Source organism: Mauremys reevesii, linkage group 3, assembly GCF_016161935.1.
Source record: "Mauremys reevesii isolate NIE-2019 linkage group 3, ASM1616193v1, whole genome shotgun sequence".
Taxonomy (NCBI): domain Eukaryota; kingdom Metazoa; phylum Chordata; order Testudines; family Geoemydidae; genus Mauremys; species Mauremys reevesii.
Window position 1 is genome coordinate 207,181,648 of NC_052625.1, and position 19,597 is coordinate 207,201,244.

At 62.2% G+C, this 19,597-nt stretch overlaps 2 protein-coding genes across 5 annotated transcripts in view; one reads left to right on the forward strand and one right to left on the reverse strand.

The window, feature by feature from the left end:
- Positions 1–5,666: 5,666 nt before the first annotated feature.
- Positions 5,667–12,053, forward strand: TCF23 (transcription factor 23). Its single transcript, XM_039531383.1, has 3 exons — positions 5,667–5,964; positions 9,431–9,709; positions 10,261–12,053. The coding sequence occupies exons 1-3, from the start codon at positions 5,683–5,685 to the stop codon at positions 10,405–10,407; spliced, it is 708 nt and encodes a 235-aa protein (XP_039387317.1). The 5' UTR covers positions 5,667–5,682; the 3' UTR covers positions 10,408–12,053.
- A 5,235-nt stretch (positions 12,054–17,288) lies between these two features.
- Positions 17,289–19,597, reverse strand: part of SLC5A6 (solute carrier family 5 member 6) — a 29,543-nt gene continuing 27,234 nt past the window's right edge. For 2 of the 4 annotated variants that reach the window (XM_039531378.1, XM_039531379.1), the window contains exon 16: positions 17,289–19,073. In XM_039531378.1, coding sequence (XP_039387312.1) covers positions 18,909–19,073 — 165 coding nt within the window. In that variant the 3' untranslated portion in view covers positions 17,289–18,908. The remainder of the gene's footprint in view (positions 19,074–19,597) is intronic. The other 2 variants (XM_039531381.1, XM_039531380.1) reach the window with 1 other exon arrangement.

Consider the following 19,597-nt stretch of genomic DNA (forward strand, 5'->3'; position numbering starts at 1 on the left):
CACCCTTTTCCAACCACACATTAGCAACTGGCAAACTACAAGCACCAGAACTCTCTGGTCTCTGGGATTTTGCTAAGACACTAACTGGATGCAACCTAGTCACAGAGCCATTCCCCCCAGCAGACACAAACTCAGGACTATTCCCTTCCTGGGCTTTAGCTGTATTTACAACCAACTTCGAGACAACTGAATCACCCTCAACCATCACAGGCTGAAAGGCCCCTTCTGTCTGCTCCACAGACACAGAAGAGCCGGAGACACATTCTCCTTCACCAGACACACAGCTTGGGATTTCACTTCCCTTGTCCCAGCACACAGGGCTGTTCACAGACAACTGCTTGGAGACCGAGATAGCTTCCTTCATAGGCAAGTCAATACCCCTGACCGACACAGGCACATTCCCTTCACTGTCACATTTCTCCACACAGGAAACAGGTAAGGGATATGGACACTCATCTTCCACTATCCCTCCCTTCCCAAACTGCTGATTAGACAAAGCCATCAGCTCACAAGGCTGCCTAGGCTCCTCCAAACTTTCCCTACCAGGCACATTGCCTCTCCCAACAGATAAGCTGCTGCTCTTTTCACTACACTGAGCTACTTTTAGCAAATCACAGTTACCCATTTCAGGTTTACTTCTACAAGCTGCACTAGCCAACAATCCATTACCCATTACAAATTTACCCTCTCCTTCCTTAGTTAGGGATTTAACCTGAGAAACATTTTCCTCCCCAATGAGATCTTTCTGCTCTTGATTTAACTCCAGATTCACTTCTGAGACATTAGACAGACATTCAGAAACTTCATTCCCAGACACACTGCTTCTTGGCACAGACAAACCTTTGGAGCAACCCACCTCAGGCAAATCATTGCCCACACTAGACACAGGTTTAAGATCATTCCTCTCCTGTGACTGGCTACCTGGACTGAACAAAGCTTTAACATTTTCCCCAATTAAAAGATCTTTAGGCAATAATTTCCTGACGCCAGCTATCACTTCATGCTGAGCCCCATTCCACTCAAGGTGGATTCTGGCTAAAGGCACACGGACAGTAAACTCACAGAGGATCACAACATTCACACTTTGATCTGGTAAATAATCTTCCTCTTTGACCAGATCTGCTTTAACAAGAGTGATGTTAGAAGCCATAATTTGCCCTAAACAGCTTTTACCATTGACTTTTACACACTCTATGAATTTTCCATTACCATTCCCATCCATAGCACTGGCACAATTTATGGGGCCACCCCCTACTGAACACACAGTAACAGCATTGACATAAAAGGTGGCATTGTTGGGGTACATTTGGTTACCCCCAGACAACTGCTCAGAGTTATACAACATACCAACATTGTTACAAACTGGACTTTCAAGAGGATACAGTCTCTGCTTTTCTTCCATTGCTTTTTTGACTTGGAGTTGGAGTCTAGCTGTCTCCTGTTGCATCTGTCGAGTTTTCTCCTCAGCAGCCAGCAGCTCCAGACGCCTCTTACGAGCTTTTTCTTCTCTCTTAGCAACTTCTTTCTTTCTCTCATCAGCCTCTTTCTCCATTCGAATTTCTGCCAGTTCTTGCTCATAATCAAACTGCAGGCTGTCTCTCAAGGCTTGCAGTTTCCTTGCTGTTCCTGATGCTCTCTGTCTCATGGTCACTGATCTTTAACCAACCAAACTCTCAATCCCAAAGTTAAAATTTGGATAGCGTGGGGTTCTGACCCAAAGCTTAATTGACCTGGTTCTGTGGATCCTAGCACGACTACGCCACTGTGACGGAGCGATTCTGGCGGGACCCAACTGAGAGTGCCAAATCAGGACCAATTGCTCAAACAGGGCAGTTACAGCCCTAGGCTGGGGTTTTTCCACCTCTAAGGCAAACCAAACCAGCCAGACAAAAGGGACTTTGGTCTCACCCCACTGGCTAACCATGAGTCACACAAGCAATTTCCTTAGACACTCCAGTCTCCCAGTATCACCACCAGTGCACTCGTCCTGGGGATAAATGGTTATGAAAACCAACACCCCAATAAAAGAAAAAGGTTCTCTCAATCCCAAAGGACCAAGCCCCAGACCCAGGTCAATATACACATCAGATCTTACCCACAAATCACGCTGTTGCCAATCCTTTAGAATCTAAAATCTAAAGGTTTATTTACAAAGGGAAAAAGGTAGAGATGAGAGGTAGAATTGGTTAAATGGAATCAATTACATACAGTAATGGCAAAGTTCTTAGTTCAGGCTTGCAGCAGTGCTGGAGTAAACTGCAGGTTTAGATTAAGTCTCTGGAACATCCCCCGCTGGGATGGGTCCTCAGTCCCTGGTGTAGAGCTTCAGTTTGTGGCAAAGTCCCTCCAGAGGTCAGAAGCAGGATTGAAGACCAGATGGAGATGAGGCTGTGACGTTATTGATATAAATTGGGACCATATAGAACATGGGTTGCAACCAAGGTCCTGCAGTGGCACCAAATCTTAGATAAAGGGGGTCATCTAAGGTGTCTAAGACCAGATTATGGGTTGCTGGTTATGATTATGCTGTCTGTATGTCTGTGTATCATTTTGTAGTTGAAGTTATAAGTATTGGCTCTGTAATGTCTATAGTTTGTATTCTGCTCTGCCTCTGGGAAGTGTCCCAGACAAGCTGATGTTAGCCCGGCATAGCTGGCTTGATGGCCCATTTAAAGAGCCATCAGCTACACAATTGACCCATGGAGAGAAGGCAGACACGCCTTGTGACTCAGCAGAGTATGCAGGGACTGGCTCATGTGACTCAAGGCACCATTTTGCTGTAAATTTCCACAGTGAAGACAAAGGGATTCTTACACATGGAAAAGTCTATATAAGCCTAATGCCTCATCTCCATCTTGTCTTCAATCCTGCTTCTGACCTCTGGAGGGACTTTGCTACAAACTGAAGCTTTACACAGGGGACTGAACGACCCATCCCGGTGGGGGATGTATTCCAGAGACTTAATCTAAAACCTGCAGTTTACTCCAGCACTGCTGCAAGCCTGAACTAAGAACTTTGCCATTACTGTATGTAATTGATTGCATTTAACCAATTCTACCTCTCTTCTCTACCTTTTTCCCTTTGTAAATAAACCTTTAGATTTTAGATTCTAAAGGATTGGCAACAGCGTGATTTGTGGGTAAGATCTGATGTGTATATTGACCTGGGTCTGGGGCTTGGTCCTTTGGGATCGAGGGAACCTTTTTCTTTTATTGGGGTGTTGGTTTTCATAACCATTCATCCCCAGGACGAGTGCACTGGTGGTGATACTGGGAGACTGGAGTGTCTAAGGAAATTGCTTGTGTGACTTGTGGTTAGCCAGTGGGGTGAGACCAAAGTCCTTTTTGTCTGGCTGGTTTGGTTTGCCTTAGAGGTGGAAAAACCCCAGCCTAGGGCTGTGACTGCCCTGTTTAAGCAATTGGTCCTGATTTGGCACTCTCAGTTGGGTCCCGCCAGAATCGCTCCGTCACAGAGGCATTAGCCTTATATAGACTTTTCCAGGTGTAAGAATCCCTTTGTCTCCACTGTGGAAATTTACAGCAAAATGGAGCCTGGAGTCACATGGGCCAGTCCCTGCACTTTGCTGAGTCACAAGGCGTGTCTGCCTTCGCTCCATGGGTCAATTGTGTAGCCGATGGCCCTTTAATGGGCCATCAAGCCAGCTAGGCAGGGCTAACATCAGCTTTGTCTGGGACACTTCCCAGAGGCAGAGCATAATACAGAATACAGACATTACAGAGCCAATACTTATAACTTCAACTACAAAATGATACACAGACATACAGACAGCATAATCATAACCAGCAACCCAGAACCTGGTCTTAGACACCTTAGATGACCCCCTTTACCCAAGGTTTGGTGCCACTACAGGACCTTGGTTGCAACCCATGTTCTATATGGTCCCCATTTATATCAATAACGTCACAGGATCGAGAGAACCTTTTTCTTTTATTGGGGTGTTGGTTTTCATAACCATTCATCCCCAGGACGAGTGGGACTGGTGGGGATACTGGGAGACTGGAGTGTCTAAGGAAATTACTTGTGTGACTTGTGGTTAGCCAGTGGGGTGAGACCAAAGTCCCTTTTGTCTGGCTGGTTTGGTTTGCCTTAGAGGTGGAAAAACCCCAGCCTAGGGCTGTAACTGCCCTGTTTGAGCAATTGGTCCTGATTTGGCACTCTCAGTTGGGTCCCGCCAGAATCGCTCCGTCACACCCCCCCAGGACCCTCTCCTCACAGGACATCTCCTAGGGCCCCCCCCCCGTCGCAGGACACCCCTTGGGGCCCCCCACCATCCCCCGAAGGCCTTTCCCCCGCAGCGACGTGCACCAGCAGGAGCCCAGTGTCGCCGCAGAGGACTCTTGCCCTGGCCCTGGCTTTGCCCGGACAGGCCTGTGCAGACCTGGCACGCGCTGCCCCCGGTCCCAGCCCAGCCCTAGGAGCCCCAGGAGCCGCCCGGCTGCAGGGCAGGCGCCTTCGATCCAGCGCCACCTCTGCCCCCCGACCCCCGTCACTGCCATTGTCAGCAGCTCTGCCCCCCTGGGGCCCTGCTCACAGCCCCGGCTGGGCTCTCCCCAGCCCAGCCAAGGGTCCAGGACACTGCCCCCCCCCGTACCCTGGATTCATTTGTTGGTGCCCAGCGGAGCCGCTCAGCCACTGGCCCCCTCCTCCAGCTGCTCCCTCCTCCAGCTCCAGGCGCCCTGGACCACACGGAGCTCTGGGGTGCTTGGCTCCATCACGGCCTCGCCCCCTTGGCCACCCAGCTCCGCCGGCAGCCCCTGTCTCCATCTGCCTCAAGGCCTGGGGGCTCCAGACCCCTCCGCTGGGCTGTGCTGGGGTGGGAGTTTGCCCGTCTCCTGCTCCCAGGGATGGTTTTCCCCAGCTCTGTGCTGGAGGGAAGCATCTCGAGCAGAGCCGGGGACGCCAGGCCCCCCAGGAGGAGCGAGCCCCACGCTGAGCTCCGGGGAGCACAGGAGGCAAGGAAGGGGCACGGTGGGGAGTCCCCGGGGGGAGGACGTTGCACCTCGAGATGGGGCTGCTCTCAGCTGGTTCCTGTCTCGTCGCCCAGCAGGCGGGTCAGTGGCGAACAGACGTGGCTGCGGGTGACCCTGGAGCACACAGCCCGGCTCCATCATCCTCACTGCTGAGCTCCAGGCAGGCACCGAGAGGGAGAGGGGCTGAGCCGGGCGCGTGCAGCGTGGGAGCGGGAGGCCAGGCTCCCACATGGCAGTGCCAAGCACTAGACCCTGAGCCCACCTGCCGCCCCCATGCAGCAGGGCACTGGCATGGGCCCTGCTTCTCCCCGGCACGCCCAGGCACAGGCAGGGCGCGTGGCACTGGGCGGTGCCCCTGCCCTGGGGAGAGCCGAGCTGCCCAGCCCAGGCCCTGGGAGAACTGGAGGGAGGCTCCGGCTGGGACCGCTCGGTCTCCTCCCATGCACAGTGCCAAGGAGGGGGCGGCCGGGGAGCGTGGGATGCTCGCCCGGATACTGCTCCGAGCAGGAGCGAGCCGCGGCGTCTCTCCTTACACGTCCCGGGAGGCAGATAAGGAGCGAGCGCTGTGGGGTACTCCCAGCAGCTCCCCGCAGGCAGGGCACCCGGCACGCAGCACCTCCCAGTTAGCCCCAGGACCCTCCCGCCTTGGCCGAGGGAGACGCCCGGGCAGCGCAGCCTCCCAGACCTGCCGATGGGAGCAGACTGCCCGGGCTGGCCCGGGACTAGCAGCACCGCTGTGCTGGGCATGGCCGAAAGCACCTTTGCAGGGGCGGAAGGGAAGCGAATGGAGACGTGCAGCCCCAGGCCAGCCTCTGCCCCGGCTGGCGGGAAGATGAGAGGCAGCCCAGGCACCCCAAGGCTCCCCCCGGGCGGGAGGAGAGCAAGCCAGCGAGAGGTGGGCAGCAGCCAGGGAGCCAGCAACGCGCCCAGCCACAGCCACAGCGCGACGGGGCCCCTCCCAGCTGCAGGCAGGGTAAGGACCAGAGGGAGCGTGCGAGCTGGGAGAAGCACCCGGCACGCCCAGCAGGGGGCGCTGTGGGGAGCGGGGCAGGGCGCTGGTTGTGGGGGGCTCCCGGCTCCTGCAGCCCCAGCCCCGCCCAGCAGGGGGCGCTGCGGGGAGCGGGGCAGGGCGCTGGTTGTGGGGGGGCTCCCGGCTCCTGCAGCTCCAGCCCCGCCCAGCAGGGGGCGCTGTGGGGAGCGGGGCAGGGCGCTGGTTGTGGGGGGCTCCCGGCTCCTGCAGCTCCAGCCCCGCCCAGCAGGGGGCGCTGTGGGGAGCGGGGCAGGGCGCGGGTTGTGGGGGGGGCGCCCGGCTGCGGCAGCACCAGCCCCGCCCAGCAGCCGGCGCGGGGGGGAGCGGGGCAGGCGGCTGGTTGTGGGGGCTCGGCTCCTGCAGCCCCAGCCCCGCCCAGCAGGGGGCGCTGTGGGGAGCGGGGCAGGGCGCTGGTTGTGGGGGGGCTCCCGGCTGCTGCAGCCCCAGCCCCTCCCAGCAGGGGGCGCTGTGGGGAGCGGGGCAGGGCGCTGGTTGTGGGGGGGCTCCCGGCTCCTGCAGCTCCAGGCCCGCCCAGCAGGGGGCGCTGTGGGGAGCAGGGCAGGGCGCTGGTTGTGGGGGGGCTCCCGGCTCCTGCAGCCCCAGCCCCGCCCAGCAGGGGGCGCTGTGGGGAGCGGGGCAGGGCGCTGGTTGTGGGGGGGCTCCCGGCTCCTCTCACCAGCAGTGGCGGGGGGGAAACGGGGTCATTATAGGTTTAGACGTTCTAAAGCCTGGGGCACGGCCCTTGCTGGAGGCTGCTGGTGGAAGGCAGCCGGCCTGGCTGGGGCAAAGGGCTGGAACCCGAGTGCAGGGAGGACCCGTTCCCGGCGGGGTGGGGGCTCTGTGTGCAGGCTGGGGCCGTTACTCAAGATGTTAACGACCTGGCGGGGGGAACTGGGCAGAGAGGGGGGCAGCGTTTGCAGGTCCCACGATCACAGACTGGAGGAGCCTGGGGCTGCCAGTGTGGTGGGACTGGACACTGACAAGCAGAGTACAGATGTGCCCGCGGTGCACCCCTGGCTGGGCACCACATGCGCGCCAGTCGCTGGGGCTTGGCACGCTGCGGCACAACCAGCCAGCCTGGCTGCACAGCGGGGAGTGGAACAGGCTGGGAGCTGGTCTGAGAACCGAGGGGCCCCTCGCTGGGGCACGGTGCCAGGGCTGGGCACTCACTTCACTGGAGCAAGCAGATGTCTCTGGGCCCCAGGAGGGACCATGGGGTTTTGGGAGGGGTCTCCAGGCCCCAGGAGTGACTGTGGGGCATCCAGAGGGGTATCTGGGCCCCAGGAGGGACCATGGGGCATCAGGCAGGATATCCAGACCCAAAAGAGGGACTGTGGGGTGTCCAGAGGGGTCTCCGGGCCCCAGGAGTGACTGTGGGGCATCAGGCAGGATATCCGGGCCCCAGGAGGGACCGGTGGGTGTCCAGAGGGGTAACCAGGCCCCAGGAGTGACAGTGGGGTGTCCAGAGGGGTATCCGGGCCCCAGGAGGGACTGTGGGGTGTCCAGAGGGGTAACCAGGCCCCAGGAGGGACTGTGGGGTGTCCAGAGGGGTAACCAGGCCCCAGGAGTGACAGTGGGGTGTCCAGAGGGGTATCCGGGCCCCAGGAGTGACTGTGGGGCATCAGGCAGGATATCCGGGCCCCAGGAGAGACCGTGGGGTGTCCAGAGGGGTGTCCGGGCCCCAGGAGGGACCGTGGGGCATCAGGCAGGATATCCGGGCCCCAGGAGGGACCGTGGGGCATCAGGCAGGATATCCAGGCCCCAGGAGGGACCGGTGGGTGTCCAGAGGGGTATCCGGGCCCCAGGAGGGACCGTGGGGTGTCCAGAGGGGTGTCCAGGCCCCAGGAGGGACCGGTGGGTGTCCAGAGGGGTATCCGGGCCCCAGGAGGGACCGTGGGGTGTCCGGAGGGGTATCCGGGCCCCAGGAGGGACCGGTGGGTGTCCAGAGGGGTAACCAGGCCCCAGGAGGGACCAGTGGGTGTCCAGAGGGGTCTCCAGGCCCCAGGAGGGACCGTGGGGTGTCCAGAGGGGTGTCCGGACCCCAGGAGGGACCGGTGGGTGTCCAGAGGGGTATCCGGGCCCCAGGAGGGACCGTGGGGTGTCCGGAGGGGTATCCGGGCCCCAGGAGGGACCGTGGGGTGTCCGGAGGGGTATCCGGGCCCCAGGAGGGACCCTGGGGCGTCCAGAGGGGTATCCGGGCCCCAGGAGGGACCGTGGGGTGTCTGGAGGGGTATCCGGGCCCCAGGAGGGACCCTGGGGCGTCCAGAGGGGTATCCGGGCCCCAGGAGGGACCGTGGGGTGTCCAGAGGGGTCTCCGGGCCCCAGGAGTGACTGTGGGGCATCAGGCAGGATATCCGGGCCCCAGGAGGGACCGGTGGGTGTCCAGAGGGGTAACCAGGCCCCAGGAGTGACAGTGGGGTGTCCAGAGGGGTATCCGGGCCCCAGGAGGGACTGTGGGGTGTCCAGAGGGGTAACCAGGCCCCAGGAGTGACAGTGGGGTGTCCAGAGGGGTATCTGGGCCCCAGGAGGGACCGGTGGGTGTCCAGAGGGGTATCCGGGCCCCAGGAGTGACTGTGGGGCATCAGGCAGGATATCCGGGCCCCAGGAGAGACCGTGGGGTGTCCAGAGGGGTGTCCGGGCCCCAGGAGGGACCGTGGGGCATCAGGCAGGATATCCGGGCCCCAGGAGGGACCGTGGGGCATCAGGCAGGATATCCAGGCCCCAGGAGGGACCGGTGGGTGTCCAGAGGGGTAACCAGGCCCCAGGAGGGACCGTGGGATGTCCAGAGGGGTATCCGGGCCCCAGGAGGGACCGGTGGGTGTCCAGAGGGGTATCCGGGCCCCAGGAGGGACCGGTGGGTGTCCAGAGGGGTAACCAGGCCCCAGGAGGGACCAGTGGGTGTCCAGAGGGGTCTCCAGGCCCCAGGAGGGACCGTGGGATGTCCAGAGGGGTATCCGGGCCCCAGGAGGGACCGGTGGGTGTCCAGAGGGGTATTCGGACCCCAGGAGGGACCATGGGGTGTCCAGAGGGGTATCCGGGCCCCAGGAGGGACCGTGGGGTGTCGGAGGGTATCCGGGCCCCAGGAGGGACCCTGGGGCGTCCAGAGGGGTATCCGGGCCCCAGGAGGGACCGTGGGGTGTCCGGAGGGGTATCCGGGCCCCAGGGGCGTCCAGAGGGGTATCCGGGCCCCAGGAGGGACCGTGGGGTGTCCGGAGGGGTATCCGGGCCCCAGGAGGGACCGTGGGGTGTCCAGAGGGGTATCCGGGCCCCAGGAGGGACCGTGGGGTGTCCGGAGGGGTCTCCAGGCTCTGTGGGCAGACGTGGTCCCCGCACTCCTTGGGCTGGGGACTGGGCAGGTCACGCCGGGGCTGTTTCGGCCGCGTCCGGGCTCAGCGCTGTCTCTCCCCAGGGCCAGGCCAGCTGTGCTCTGCCCAGAGGGAGCGCGGGGAAGCTGTGTCCCGAGAACGCCGCCCGGGAGCGGAGCCGCGTGCGGACCCTGCGCCAGGCCTTCCTGGCGCTCCAGGCTGCGCTGCCCTCGGTCCCGCCGGACACCAAGCTCTCCAAGCTGGACGTGCTCGTCCTGGCCACCAGCTACATCGCCCACCTGACCCACACCTTGCACCAGGGCCAGCCGCCCCCCGAGGCAGCCCCACTGGCGAGGGCGCCCAGCTTCCTGCACCCCATGAAGGTAACAGGCTCCAGCATGCCCTGGGCTGCCCAGGGTCCCTGCTCGCCCCAGCACAGGGCCATGCCTGCTGTGCCCCTTGGCGGCGGGGGGCCCAGGGCACCGCCTCGGTTCGAGTGGTACCGTGAGGCCGAGGGGGGCAGGCAGCTCCGGCTCTGCTCACGGCAGATCTGTCCCACCCCCAGGCCCCGCGGGGACGTCCCCCACCCAGAGATGCACCAGGGAGCTGCAGGAAAAGCCCTTTCTGGGCGCGGCTCTGCAGGAGGCAGTGGGGTATTTGGGGCTGGAGGGGTGCTGGGAGCTGGTCTGAGGGAAGTGCCCGGGGTGGGGGCAGGGTCTGGCCAGGGCCTGTGAGGCAGTTGGGGGCATGAATGCCCCCCCCCCGGTATGCAGAGCCAGGAGGCCCCATGGATTTGGCCAGGAGTAGCTGCCCTCCCCCACCCCTGCTTGTCTGTCTCTCTCCTGGGGCCACCAGGCAGCTGCGGCCCCTGGCTCTGCCTCCAGCCGGGCGCGTGGCCCCAGTGCTGAGCCCCCCGCTCTCCCGTGTCTTGCAGAAATGGCCCATGCGGTCCCGTCTCTACGCTGGAGCCTGGGGCGCGGACGTTGCTGACATGCCGGCAGCTGCCCCCGCAGTCCCCAGCAGCAGGATGAGGAGGGCCTGTGAGGGGGGCAACCCGGGGGCCGGCGGGGCAGCCCTGTGACCCCTCCCAGCCTGCAGCCCCCTGCATGGAGCCGAGCCCTGGACTGGCCCAGCCGGCTGCCTGCGCCCCACGGGACTCGCCTCGCCCCTGGCACCAGCAGCCATGTGCACCGGGCCTGGCTGCCCCGGCTGGCACCGCCTCCTGCCACTGGCTCCAGCTCTCCTAGGGGTCTCTGCCGTCCCCGGGACAGCCCTGCCCGTGCCACGCCGCAGCGCCCCATTGCCCGGCCTGGCCAGCGAGGGACCGCAGGCGATGGACTCATCCCCGCCCTGCAGGGCCAAGCCAGGCTCCAGGCCGAGAGGAAGAGGAGGGAAGAGAGGGGGGAGGAGGAAGCCTGGCTGGGCACAGGCCAGAGGGCAGGTGGGAGCCACATCACAGCGTGCCCTGTCCAGCCCTTGCCGTGGTCCCTGACCCCACGCTGTGCGATCTGGGTTTGATGGGCAGCGCGGTCCAGTCCTGGCCATCAGGACTCCTGGGTTCTGTTCTTGCTGACGCAGTCGGTAGCCTTGGCCAGGTCGCCAGAGCATATGGACATGGGATCCGAGCCGGGAGCCACCTCGCCCGCAGTCCCGGCTCTCATGGTGGCCAGTGCCAGGCGCTGCAGGGGGGTCCCAGAACCCCGCAGTGGCAGCTGCAGCTAATCCGCCCCGTGAAGGCCTCCCCGGTCTCTGAGCAGGAGCCGCTGGAGGCCTGAAGCTGGGGTTTCATTCGCTGCCCCGAAGTGCCCTTAAGGCAGAGTTCAGGCTGAGCACTGACCCTGCCATGTGCCCACCCCAGCCTGGGACCCGTCTCGGTGCCCTTGGGAGCCCGACCTTCGCCTGCCGTGCAGACGGGCGTCCGGGACACTCCCTGTGCCCGTGGCTTGGAGAGCCCTGGGGGGGCCCAATGCTGCCCAGCGCCACGTGCCGGTCTCAAGCCAGTGCCCCGGGCACGGGGACCTTCGAGCCGTTTGGCTATTAAAGTGAGTGCTGTATGGGGGAGCCCCTTGGGCACCCCCCCCCCCGCGCCACTGACCCTGCTCCTGCCCGTGCTCAGTGATTGCGGGGGGCCAAGCAGGACTGACATCTGTCCCATGCGGCCTGGGCTGCCGCTGTTAATGCTGCCTAGTGTCTCTCAGCCCCTGCAGCGCCCCATGAGCACAGCAATTCTCCGGCCAAGCTGACTACACGGGGATTTCCCAGCACTCGGACGAATCGGCTCTTAAACCGTCACCATCGTGCAGCACCCCTGCCTTCCAGCCAGTGACTGTTACTGAGACCGGCGCTGGGAGCCACGGGCAGCCCCTCTCTGAACTCCCCAGATACTTGCCTCAACAACTTCCAGTGGCAGCGAGTTCCACAGGCTGATTACGCAGCATGGAACCAATCTTTCCTTGTATCAGCTCTGAATTTCCCCCTTTGAACGTCCTTGACGGTCCCTTAGGCTTGGCCTCTGGGGCCGGGGGAGCAGAATCTGCCTTCTCTGAGCGTCCTGGTTTTAGAGCCTTGTAGCACATCCCTGCTCTGTCCCCCTGGAAGGCAACCAGCCCAGTTGTCTGTGCACAGCAGAGGTTTTCCAGCCCGTGTTGCCTTCTGCTGACCCCCCCAGTCTGCGCTCTCCTTGGCAGGGGAGGGCCCCGCACTGCACACGGGGGCTCTGGATTATTCACCGCCTCCTTCCTTGTGTGACCCAGTGCTTGGGCTCTGTGCCCCGGGCACTCCCTGCCCCTGGGGGGCTGGGACAATGCTGGGGGGGGGGAGCTGGGCCAGGCAGCCGGCGCCTGGTGCCGCGGGTGGGAGGCTCTGGAGGGGCTGCCGGGGCCGTGAGAGGAACCAGCGACCCAGCTCCATGGGAAGGAGGCCAGGGCCAAGGCCAGGGCTGTAAATCCGTCCGGCACCTGGACAGCGTCCCGCTCACTAACGAGGCCTCCTTCTCCTCCGCTCAGCAGCTCTGCCGGGGAGGAGGGTCCTTCCCCGCACAGCTGGGCCTGGCAGCTGGCCCTGCGGGCCCCTGGCTCTCAGCAAGGAGCCACAGGGAGCAGGGCCCCTCACTGGGGATGTCTGGATGCAGCTGCCCCAGGCAGCCGGTCTCCCTGTCCCTGGGCTGGGCGAACGGATGGACGGACGGACGGAGAGACAGGGCCAAGGGGGGAGCTCGGTGCTGCAGGGTGTTGGGGGGCAGAGGTTGGAGCTTCAGCAGGGTTCTCAACGGGGCTCGTGCGCCCCCCCCCCGCCAGGCGCGGGGCAGCGAGGTTTGGGTATTTGATGTCTAGGGGGGTTAAGTGCACTCAGAGCCCTCCTGTGTCAATACAAAACAGCTGAAACCCACCGGGCTGCAGCGTGGTGTCTCCCCGTGCGCTGGGCTGGCCAGTGTGCAGCGGCTGGGGCCGGCGATGTCAGCGCCGAGTGTGGGACAGACAGCGCCTGGCTGCCTCCCCCCCCACGAGTCACACGTGTGAGGTGCCGTGTGACGTGCTCAGGCGTGTCGCACTGGGTCACCTCGCTAGGTGCCGGGCGTGGCTGCTGCGCGAGGGGCAGGGGTCCTGCTGGGGCTGGGGTTTTTGCAGCTCAAAGGTGGTAACCCTACCTGCCCCCCCCAGCTGTGCCCATGTGCTGCCCCAGGGCGGGGGGGTGTTCCCTGGCTCATCCCCAGGGCCCATCACCCCCAGCCACGGGCACCCCCAGCTCCTGCCCTGCAAGGGCTCTGCTCCCCACTGCACACGTGAGCCCCCGACTGGAACCCAGCAAGCCGGGTGTGTGGGGGGGAGAACAGCTGGAGTGGGGGGAGGGGCCCTCTTCCTGCCCAACAGATAAGAGCCCCCAGTGTCTTTGCAGCCTGGCTGTTCCGGGGCAGCGAGGGGGGGCTGGAGCACGGCTGCGGTCGCTGCTGCTGGGGGGAACAGAACAGCTCCAAGGCAAGGCAGAGAGAAAGGCTGGCGGGGGGGGGACGCCCAGCTGCCCCTCAGAGAGGGCCTGGCACCAGCTGGGGCAGCCGCCCCACAGGGAGAGCCTTAGGAGGGCTCAGCATGGGCCTGCTAGAAGGGGGGGGTCTTGCAGGCTGGGGAGTGGGGTTGGCTTGGCCCTGTTGTGCTGGCTCTGCACACATGGGGGGGGGGTGCTGACACCGACCCACAGGAGAGCTGGGGGGCAAATTCCCGTTGTGTGCCTTGCCCAGCAGGCGGGGCGGGGCAGAGCCTGGCACTCACTCACCCCACCCCGGGGCAGCACCAGCAGCAGGCGCGGCCCTTCCACGTCACAGACTCACCAGGCTGGAGGGACCTCGAGAGCCCCCGAGTCCCCTGCGCTCAGCGCTGGGCTCAGGATTAGCTCAGGGGGTCTCACTACAAATGTTTTGGTGGCCTCAGAGTGCGGCCACCAACCCTTGCTGCTGCCGCTCTGGCAATTGCTCCTAAAGGAAACAAACCAACGTGCAGCCACTTGTCCAAATCCCGGTCATTTCTTTAGCTGGGGCTTTTTCGCTGACTCGGTAATAAAAACAACGTCCACATGTCTCTGCTCTTCACTGGGGAACAGACACAAAGAAGGTGCTTCGCACACGCCCCAGCTAGCTCCTAAGCCTGCTGTGAAAAGTGATATTAACAAACATACAAATCTCCCTTTCCCCAGCAGATTTACCCAGCCCTGGTAAGCTGGGGACAAATGAAGCCCGCGATGGGGAGGCAGGTAGGGAGGCCAATGGGGAGGTAATGAGACTGGGGGATGGAGCCCGATGCCCCATGCCCAGGTGATGGAGCGCGATGCCCTGCGCTTGGGGGGGGAGGAGAGTCTGCCCCCCAACACCTCCAGGAAGGTGGGGGACTCAGTGGCAGCCTGCTCCCCCAGTGTTTGTCAGGGTCCAACCCCTACTGCAGGCTCTTGGGGAGGGGCCACTGCTCCCCCCCATCACCACCCAGGAGGCTGTGACCACAAGAAAAGCCCCTTACGTAGCCACGGTGGCCACATTTGAGAAACTAGCCCATCCCTGACAGGTGTTTCTCCAACTTGTTATTAAAAATCTTCAATGATGGAGATTTCACAACCTCCCTTGGCAATTTATCCCAGGGCTTAACCACCCTGACAGTTGGAATTTTTGTCCAACCTGAACCTCCCTTGCTGCAATTTAAGCCCATTGCTTCTTGTCCTGTCCTCAGAGGCGCAGAACAATTCTTCTCCCTCCTCCTTGTAACAACCTTTTATGTATTTGAAAACTGTTCTCATGTCCCCTCTCGGTCTTCTCTTCTCCAGACTGAACAAACCCCATTTTTTCAACCTTCCCTCACAGCTCATGTTTTCTAGACCTTTAATCATTTTTAAAAGCAGCAAAGAGTCCTGTGGCACCTTATAGACTAACAGACGTTTGGGAGCATGAGCTTTCGTGGGTGAATACCCACTTCTTCGGGTGCATAATCATTTCTGTTGCTCTTCTCTGGAGTGTCTTCAATTTCTCCACGTCTTTCCTGAAATGTGGCACCCAGCACTGGACACAATGCTCCAGCTGAGGCCGTATCAGCGTAGAGCAGAGCGGAAGAATCACTGCTTGTGTCTTGCTTACAGCACTCCTGCTAATACAGCCCAGACTGATGTTCGCTTTTTTTGCAACAGCATCACACTGTTGACTCATATTTAGCTTGTGATCCACTATGACCCCCAGATCCCTTTCCGCAGTATCCTTCCTAGGCAGCCATTGCCCAGTTTGCATGTGTGCAACTGACTGTTCCTTCCTGAGTGGAGCACTTTGCATTTGTCCTGATTTCATTTCATCCTAGTTACTTCAGACCATTTCTCCAGATCCCAGCTTGGTATCATCTGCAAACTTTGTAAGTGTACCCTCTATGCCATTCTCTAAATCATCGATGAAGATATTGAACAGAACCAGACTCAGAACTGATCCCTGCAGGACCCCACTCGTTATGTCCTTCCAGCCTGACGGTGACCCACTGATAACTACTCTCTGGGAACGATTTTCCAACCAGTTTTGCACCCACCTTATAGTAGCTCCATCTAGGTTGCTACTATAGTTCCCTAGTTTGTTTATGAGAAGGTCATGAGAGACAGTATCAAAAGCTTTACTAAAGTCAAGACCATGTCTACTGCTTCCTCCATCCACAAGGCTTGTTACTCTCTTCAGGAAGGGGGTGGAGTAGCTCAGTAGTTTGAGCATTGACCTGCTAAACCCAGGGTTGTGAGCTCAATCCTTGAGGGGGCAATTTGGGGCAAAAATCTGTCTGGGGATTGGTCCTGCTTTGAGCAGGGGGTTGGACTAGATACCTCCTGAGGTCCCTTCCAACCCTGATAATCTCTATTCTAAAGCTGGCAGGTTGGTTTGACAAATCCATGCTGACTGTCACTTATCACCTCATTATCTTCTAGGTGTTTGCAAACTGATTGCTTCATTATTTGCTCCATTATCTTTCCGGGTACAGAAGTTAAGCTGACTGGGCTGTAATTCCCTGGGTTGTCCTTATTTCCCTTTTCATAGATGGGCACTACATTTGCCCTTTTCCAGTCTTATGGAATCTCTCCTGTCTTCCAGGACTTCTCAGAGATAATCACTAATGGCTCAGACATCTCCTCAGTCAGCGCCTTGAGTATTCTAGGATGCATTTCATCAGGCCCTGGTGACTTGCAAGCATCGAAGAGCACTAGCAGCATTAAAGTCGCAGCAGAGCGGAGGGAGCGAGCTCTCCCAGCGCTGTAAAAACCCACCTCCACAAGGGGCGCGGCTCCCAGCGCTGGGGCACCGGCTACACTGGCACTGAAACTCGCCGTGCTCAGGGGGTGTTTTATCACCCCCGAGCGAGAAACTTGCAGCGCTGCAAAGTGCCAGTGTAGACAAGGCCAAACTTGTCTAAGTAATGTTTGACTTGTTCTTTCCCTATTTTAGCTTCTGATCCTACCTCATTTTCACAGGCGTTCGCTGCGTGAGACGTCCAGTCACCACCAACCTTCTGGGTGAAGCCGAAACAAAGACGTCACTAACACGGCACCATTTCCCCACGGTCGCTCATTGCTCTTCTCGCATTGTAACAGGCCTGCCCTGTCCTTGGGCTTCCTCTCGCTTCGAGCGGATGTGGAGAATGTTCCTTGTTCCCTTGTGGCTCGAGCTGCTTTAATCTCGCTTTCTGCCTGGGCGCTACCTGCTTGTGTTGCAACATTTTCTCCTGGCCATTTAGGTCCTGTCTTCCCCCCCAGCCCCGGGGCCTGGCTCATCCCCCTCGCAGCCCCACACCTGGGTGCTGCCCAGGCTCCCCCCACCCAGCCCCCCCGCTCCCTGCCAGGCAGGCTCTCGGAGCCAGCCCCCTGGGCTCTCTGCCATGCCTGGCGCTGCAGCCCTGGTCCAGGAACAGGGCAGGAACTGGAGCGAGCTGAGGCCCCCATCAGAGCCGCCACTGGCTCCTCCGGCCGCTTGGGGCATCCCGCTCAGCCCGGGCCAGCCGGAGGCTGGGGAGCAGCCTGCCCCTGCCCGAGAGGCAAAGCCACAGAGCCAGCCCCATCCCACAAGGCTGGGCTTGCCTGGCTCCGGGCACACGAGCCGAGTCTCTGCCCGTGCTGAGCAGCAGCAGTGGGCCCTGCTGCACAGGCCCCAGGGCGACCAGGCTGGCGCTGACTGCAGAGCCGGAGGGGTCAGCCAGGGTCCTGCCCTGGCAGCCCCGTGCCAGGAACACCCACTAGTGGCTGCAGCTGCCTTCCTGGCCCGCAGGCTGGTGCGTGGACAGCAATCCTGGCAGATGCCCGTGGCTCGGGGGTGCCCCAGGCCTGAGCTCCCACGCTGGGAGCCAGAACTGCCCCATCCTGCCCCTGCCAGCACAGCCCCGACGGGTCTCGGGCCGGGGTCCCTTTCCCTGCAGTCGGGTGGGGAGGGGGCTCCGCAGAACAGGGCCCAGACGCGACACGGCAGCGTAATCACAGAGAATCACTTTACTGAGACAACAGCCCCAGGTGCTGGGGGCAAGAGACAATTAACGAACAATTAGAACAACTCTTTGAACAGAATCAGGGAAGGGCCCCAGGGGGCAGGGATGGGGGGCACTGGGAGCAGGGGTCAGGGAGGGGGTGGGGGGTCTGAGAACAGGGCTGTGGGGCACTGGGAGCAGGGGTCAGGGATGGGGTGGGGGGTCTGAGAACAGGGGGACTGGCTGTGGGGCACTGAGCAGGAGGCTGCAAGTGGGGGACATTGGCTATGGGAGGGCTGGCAGCAGGGGGCATCATTGCAAATTGTAGCTGTGGCCTATGTCCCCCCACTAGCTCCCGCAGGAGCAGCCCGAGCCCCCCCGCTGGGAGAGCCATGCCCGGGGCCCCTGGGAGCAGGCAGCCGCCCATGCTGGCCCCGCCCCGTGGCTGCATGCGTCACCCCCAATCTACCCCACAGCACCGTCACGGTAACATGGGGGGCACAGGCTGGGCTCTGCGCCAGGGCAAAAGGGAGCCTAAGGTGGTGCAGTGCCAGGCGCCAGGGCACAGCAGGGGGTGGGCCCAGGTGCCAAGGGCAGAGCCGCAGCCCCCATAGCCCCCAGGAATGCAGCTGGTCCATCATCTCCACCTGCAACTGGAGCCGGGACCTGAGCAAACTCCAGCTCCCAGAACACCGTGCAGCTTGGGGCAAACGGGCTCGAGGGCTGCAGTGCAGAATCCCAGCGCCCCACAGCCAGAGCGGGAGGTGCTGCCCCGGGCTGGGCCCACTCAGCCTCCTGCCAGAGCCCCAAGGGGCCAGCTCCCAGCCTCGCCCCCCCCCCCCGTCATGAGCTGACCTGAGCCCAGGGGCTGGGGCCCGATGGCAGGGAAAGGCACGTGGCCCCCGCCGGGTGGGGCCAGGGCAGAGTCTGGTAGGAGGCACCAAAGACTTAGAGCAGGGCCCATCTCAGCGTCGGGGCACAGAGCAGGCCAGGGGGAGGCTGAGGGACAGGGCCCTTGGCTCCAGGGGCAGACAGCCCAGACCTCAGGAAATGGGGGGGGGGTCCAGGGGTCCTGCAGACACCCCCTCCGCCCCCCATGGGCAGGGGAGGCCTGTGCAGGGATGGACGGACAGACTGCAGGGATTAGCGCACGTAGAAACGAGGGCCTGGCCCCACGCAGCGGGAGGCCGGCTGGTCCCCTCACAGCATCGCCCGGTGCATCAGTGCACGGCCCAGCTCCAGGCCTGGGAACCAGTGCGGTCTCACCCGCCCCCCGGGCTTGGCACAGCACAGCAGTTAACCCCTGTGCCCCGCAGGGCATGTGGGCAAGTGGCCAGCAAGGCAGGGCTACGCCAGCCCCAGGCTGGGGCCTGACTCCAGCAGCCGGGCTCCGGCAGCGCAGGGTGGGCGCCAGCCACCCTGGGGCATTTGGTGCTTTGCGGCCTGAGTGTGCGTGGAGCCCTGAGCCGCACGCAGGGGCCAGGGAGCGCCTGGGGGGGCAGGAACCCGCCCCAGGAGGGGAGCGGCCCCTTCATGCTGTGCGCGCTCAGCGGGACCGTTCCTGGGGCCAGACCAGTGCTCCCAGCGGGGCCTTTGCGTTCCACCCGCTCTGCCGCCTGGGGCCGCCCGCTCAGAGCGACGTCTCCTGCAGGATGTAGGTGTGAGTGCCCTCCGGCCTGGCAAAGCCCTCGCCCTCCGCCTCCTCCGCACGGGCCAGGCCCCCCAGGGGGCCATTCAGCATCCCGTTGCTGGTCTTCTCCGGGGCATGGGGCGCCGGCTCCACGCAGCCCCCGTCCTGCACAGGGAAAGACGAGGGTCAGAGGGGGACTGGGGTCTTTCCCCCCTGGCAGGCGCTGGCTCCTAGCTGGACCAGGGGCAGTGGACCAGCGGGCTCAGGGGGCAGGAAATGGGCCATGGGGCTGGCCCCATGGACCTGCTCCCTCTCCCCCTGCCAGCCACCAGCTGCCTGTGTTCCCAGCACTCAGGACAGGCCCTGCTCGAGGTCTGAACTCGGGACGAGTCCTGGGGCCGCTCCTGCCTGGAACAGCCAGCGGCTCCCTTCCTCCTCCCACCCTGCAGGGCCGGCTCCAGTCCAGCGCTTAAAGCTCCCAGGCCCGAGCCAGCTCAGAGAACAGCAAGCCCCCGCCGGCTACCTGGAGCCAACGTCCCGGCCCCGGCCCGAGCTGCATTGGGGCCAGGCCCTGGGATGGACCCCGCCCTCGCGGTGCTGCCGGCTGGCTCCCGCCTGTCGGCGGGCAGAGGCCAGACCCCCATTCTCGTCCCGCGTCCCCTCGGCAGCGCTCGACCTGCTGCCCAGGG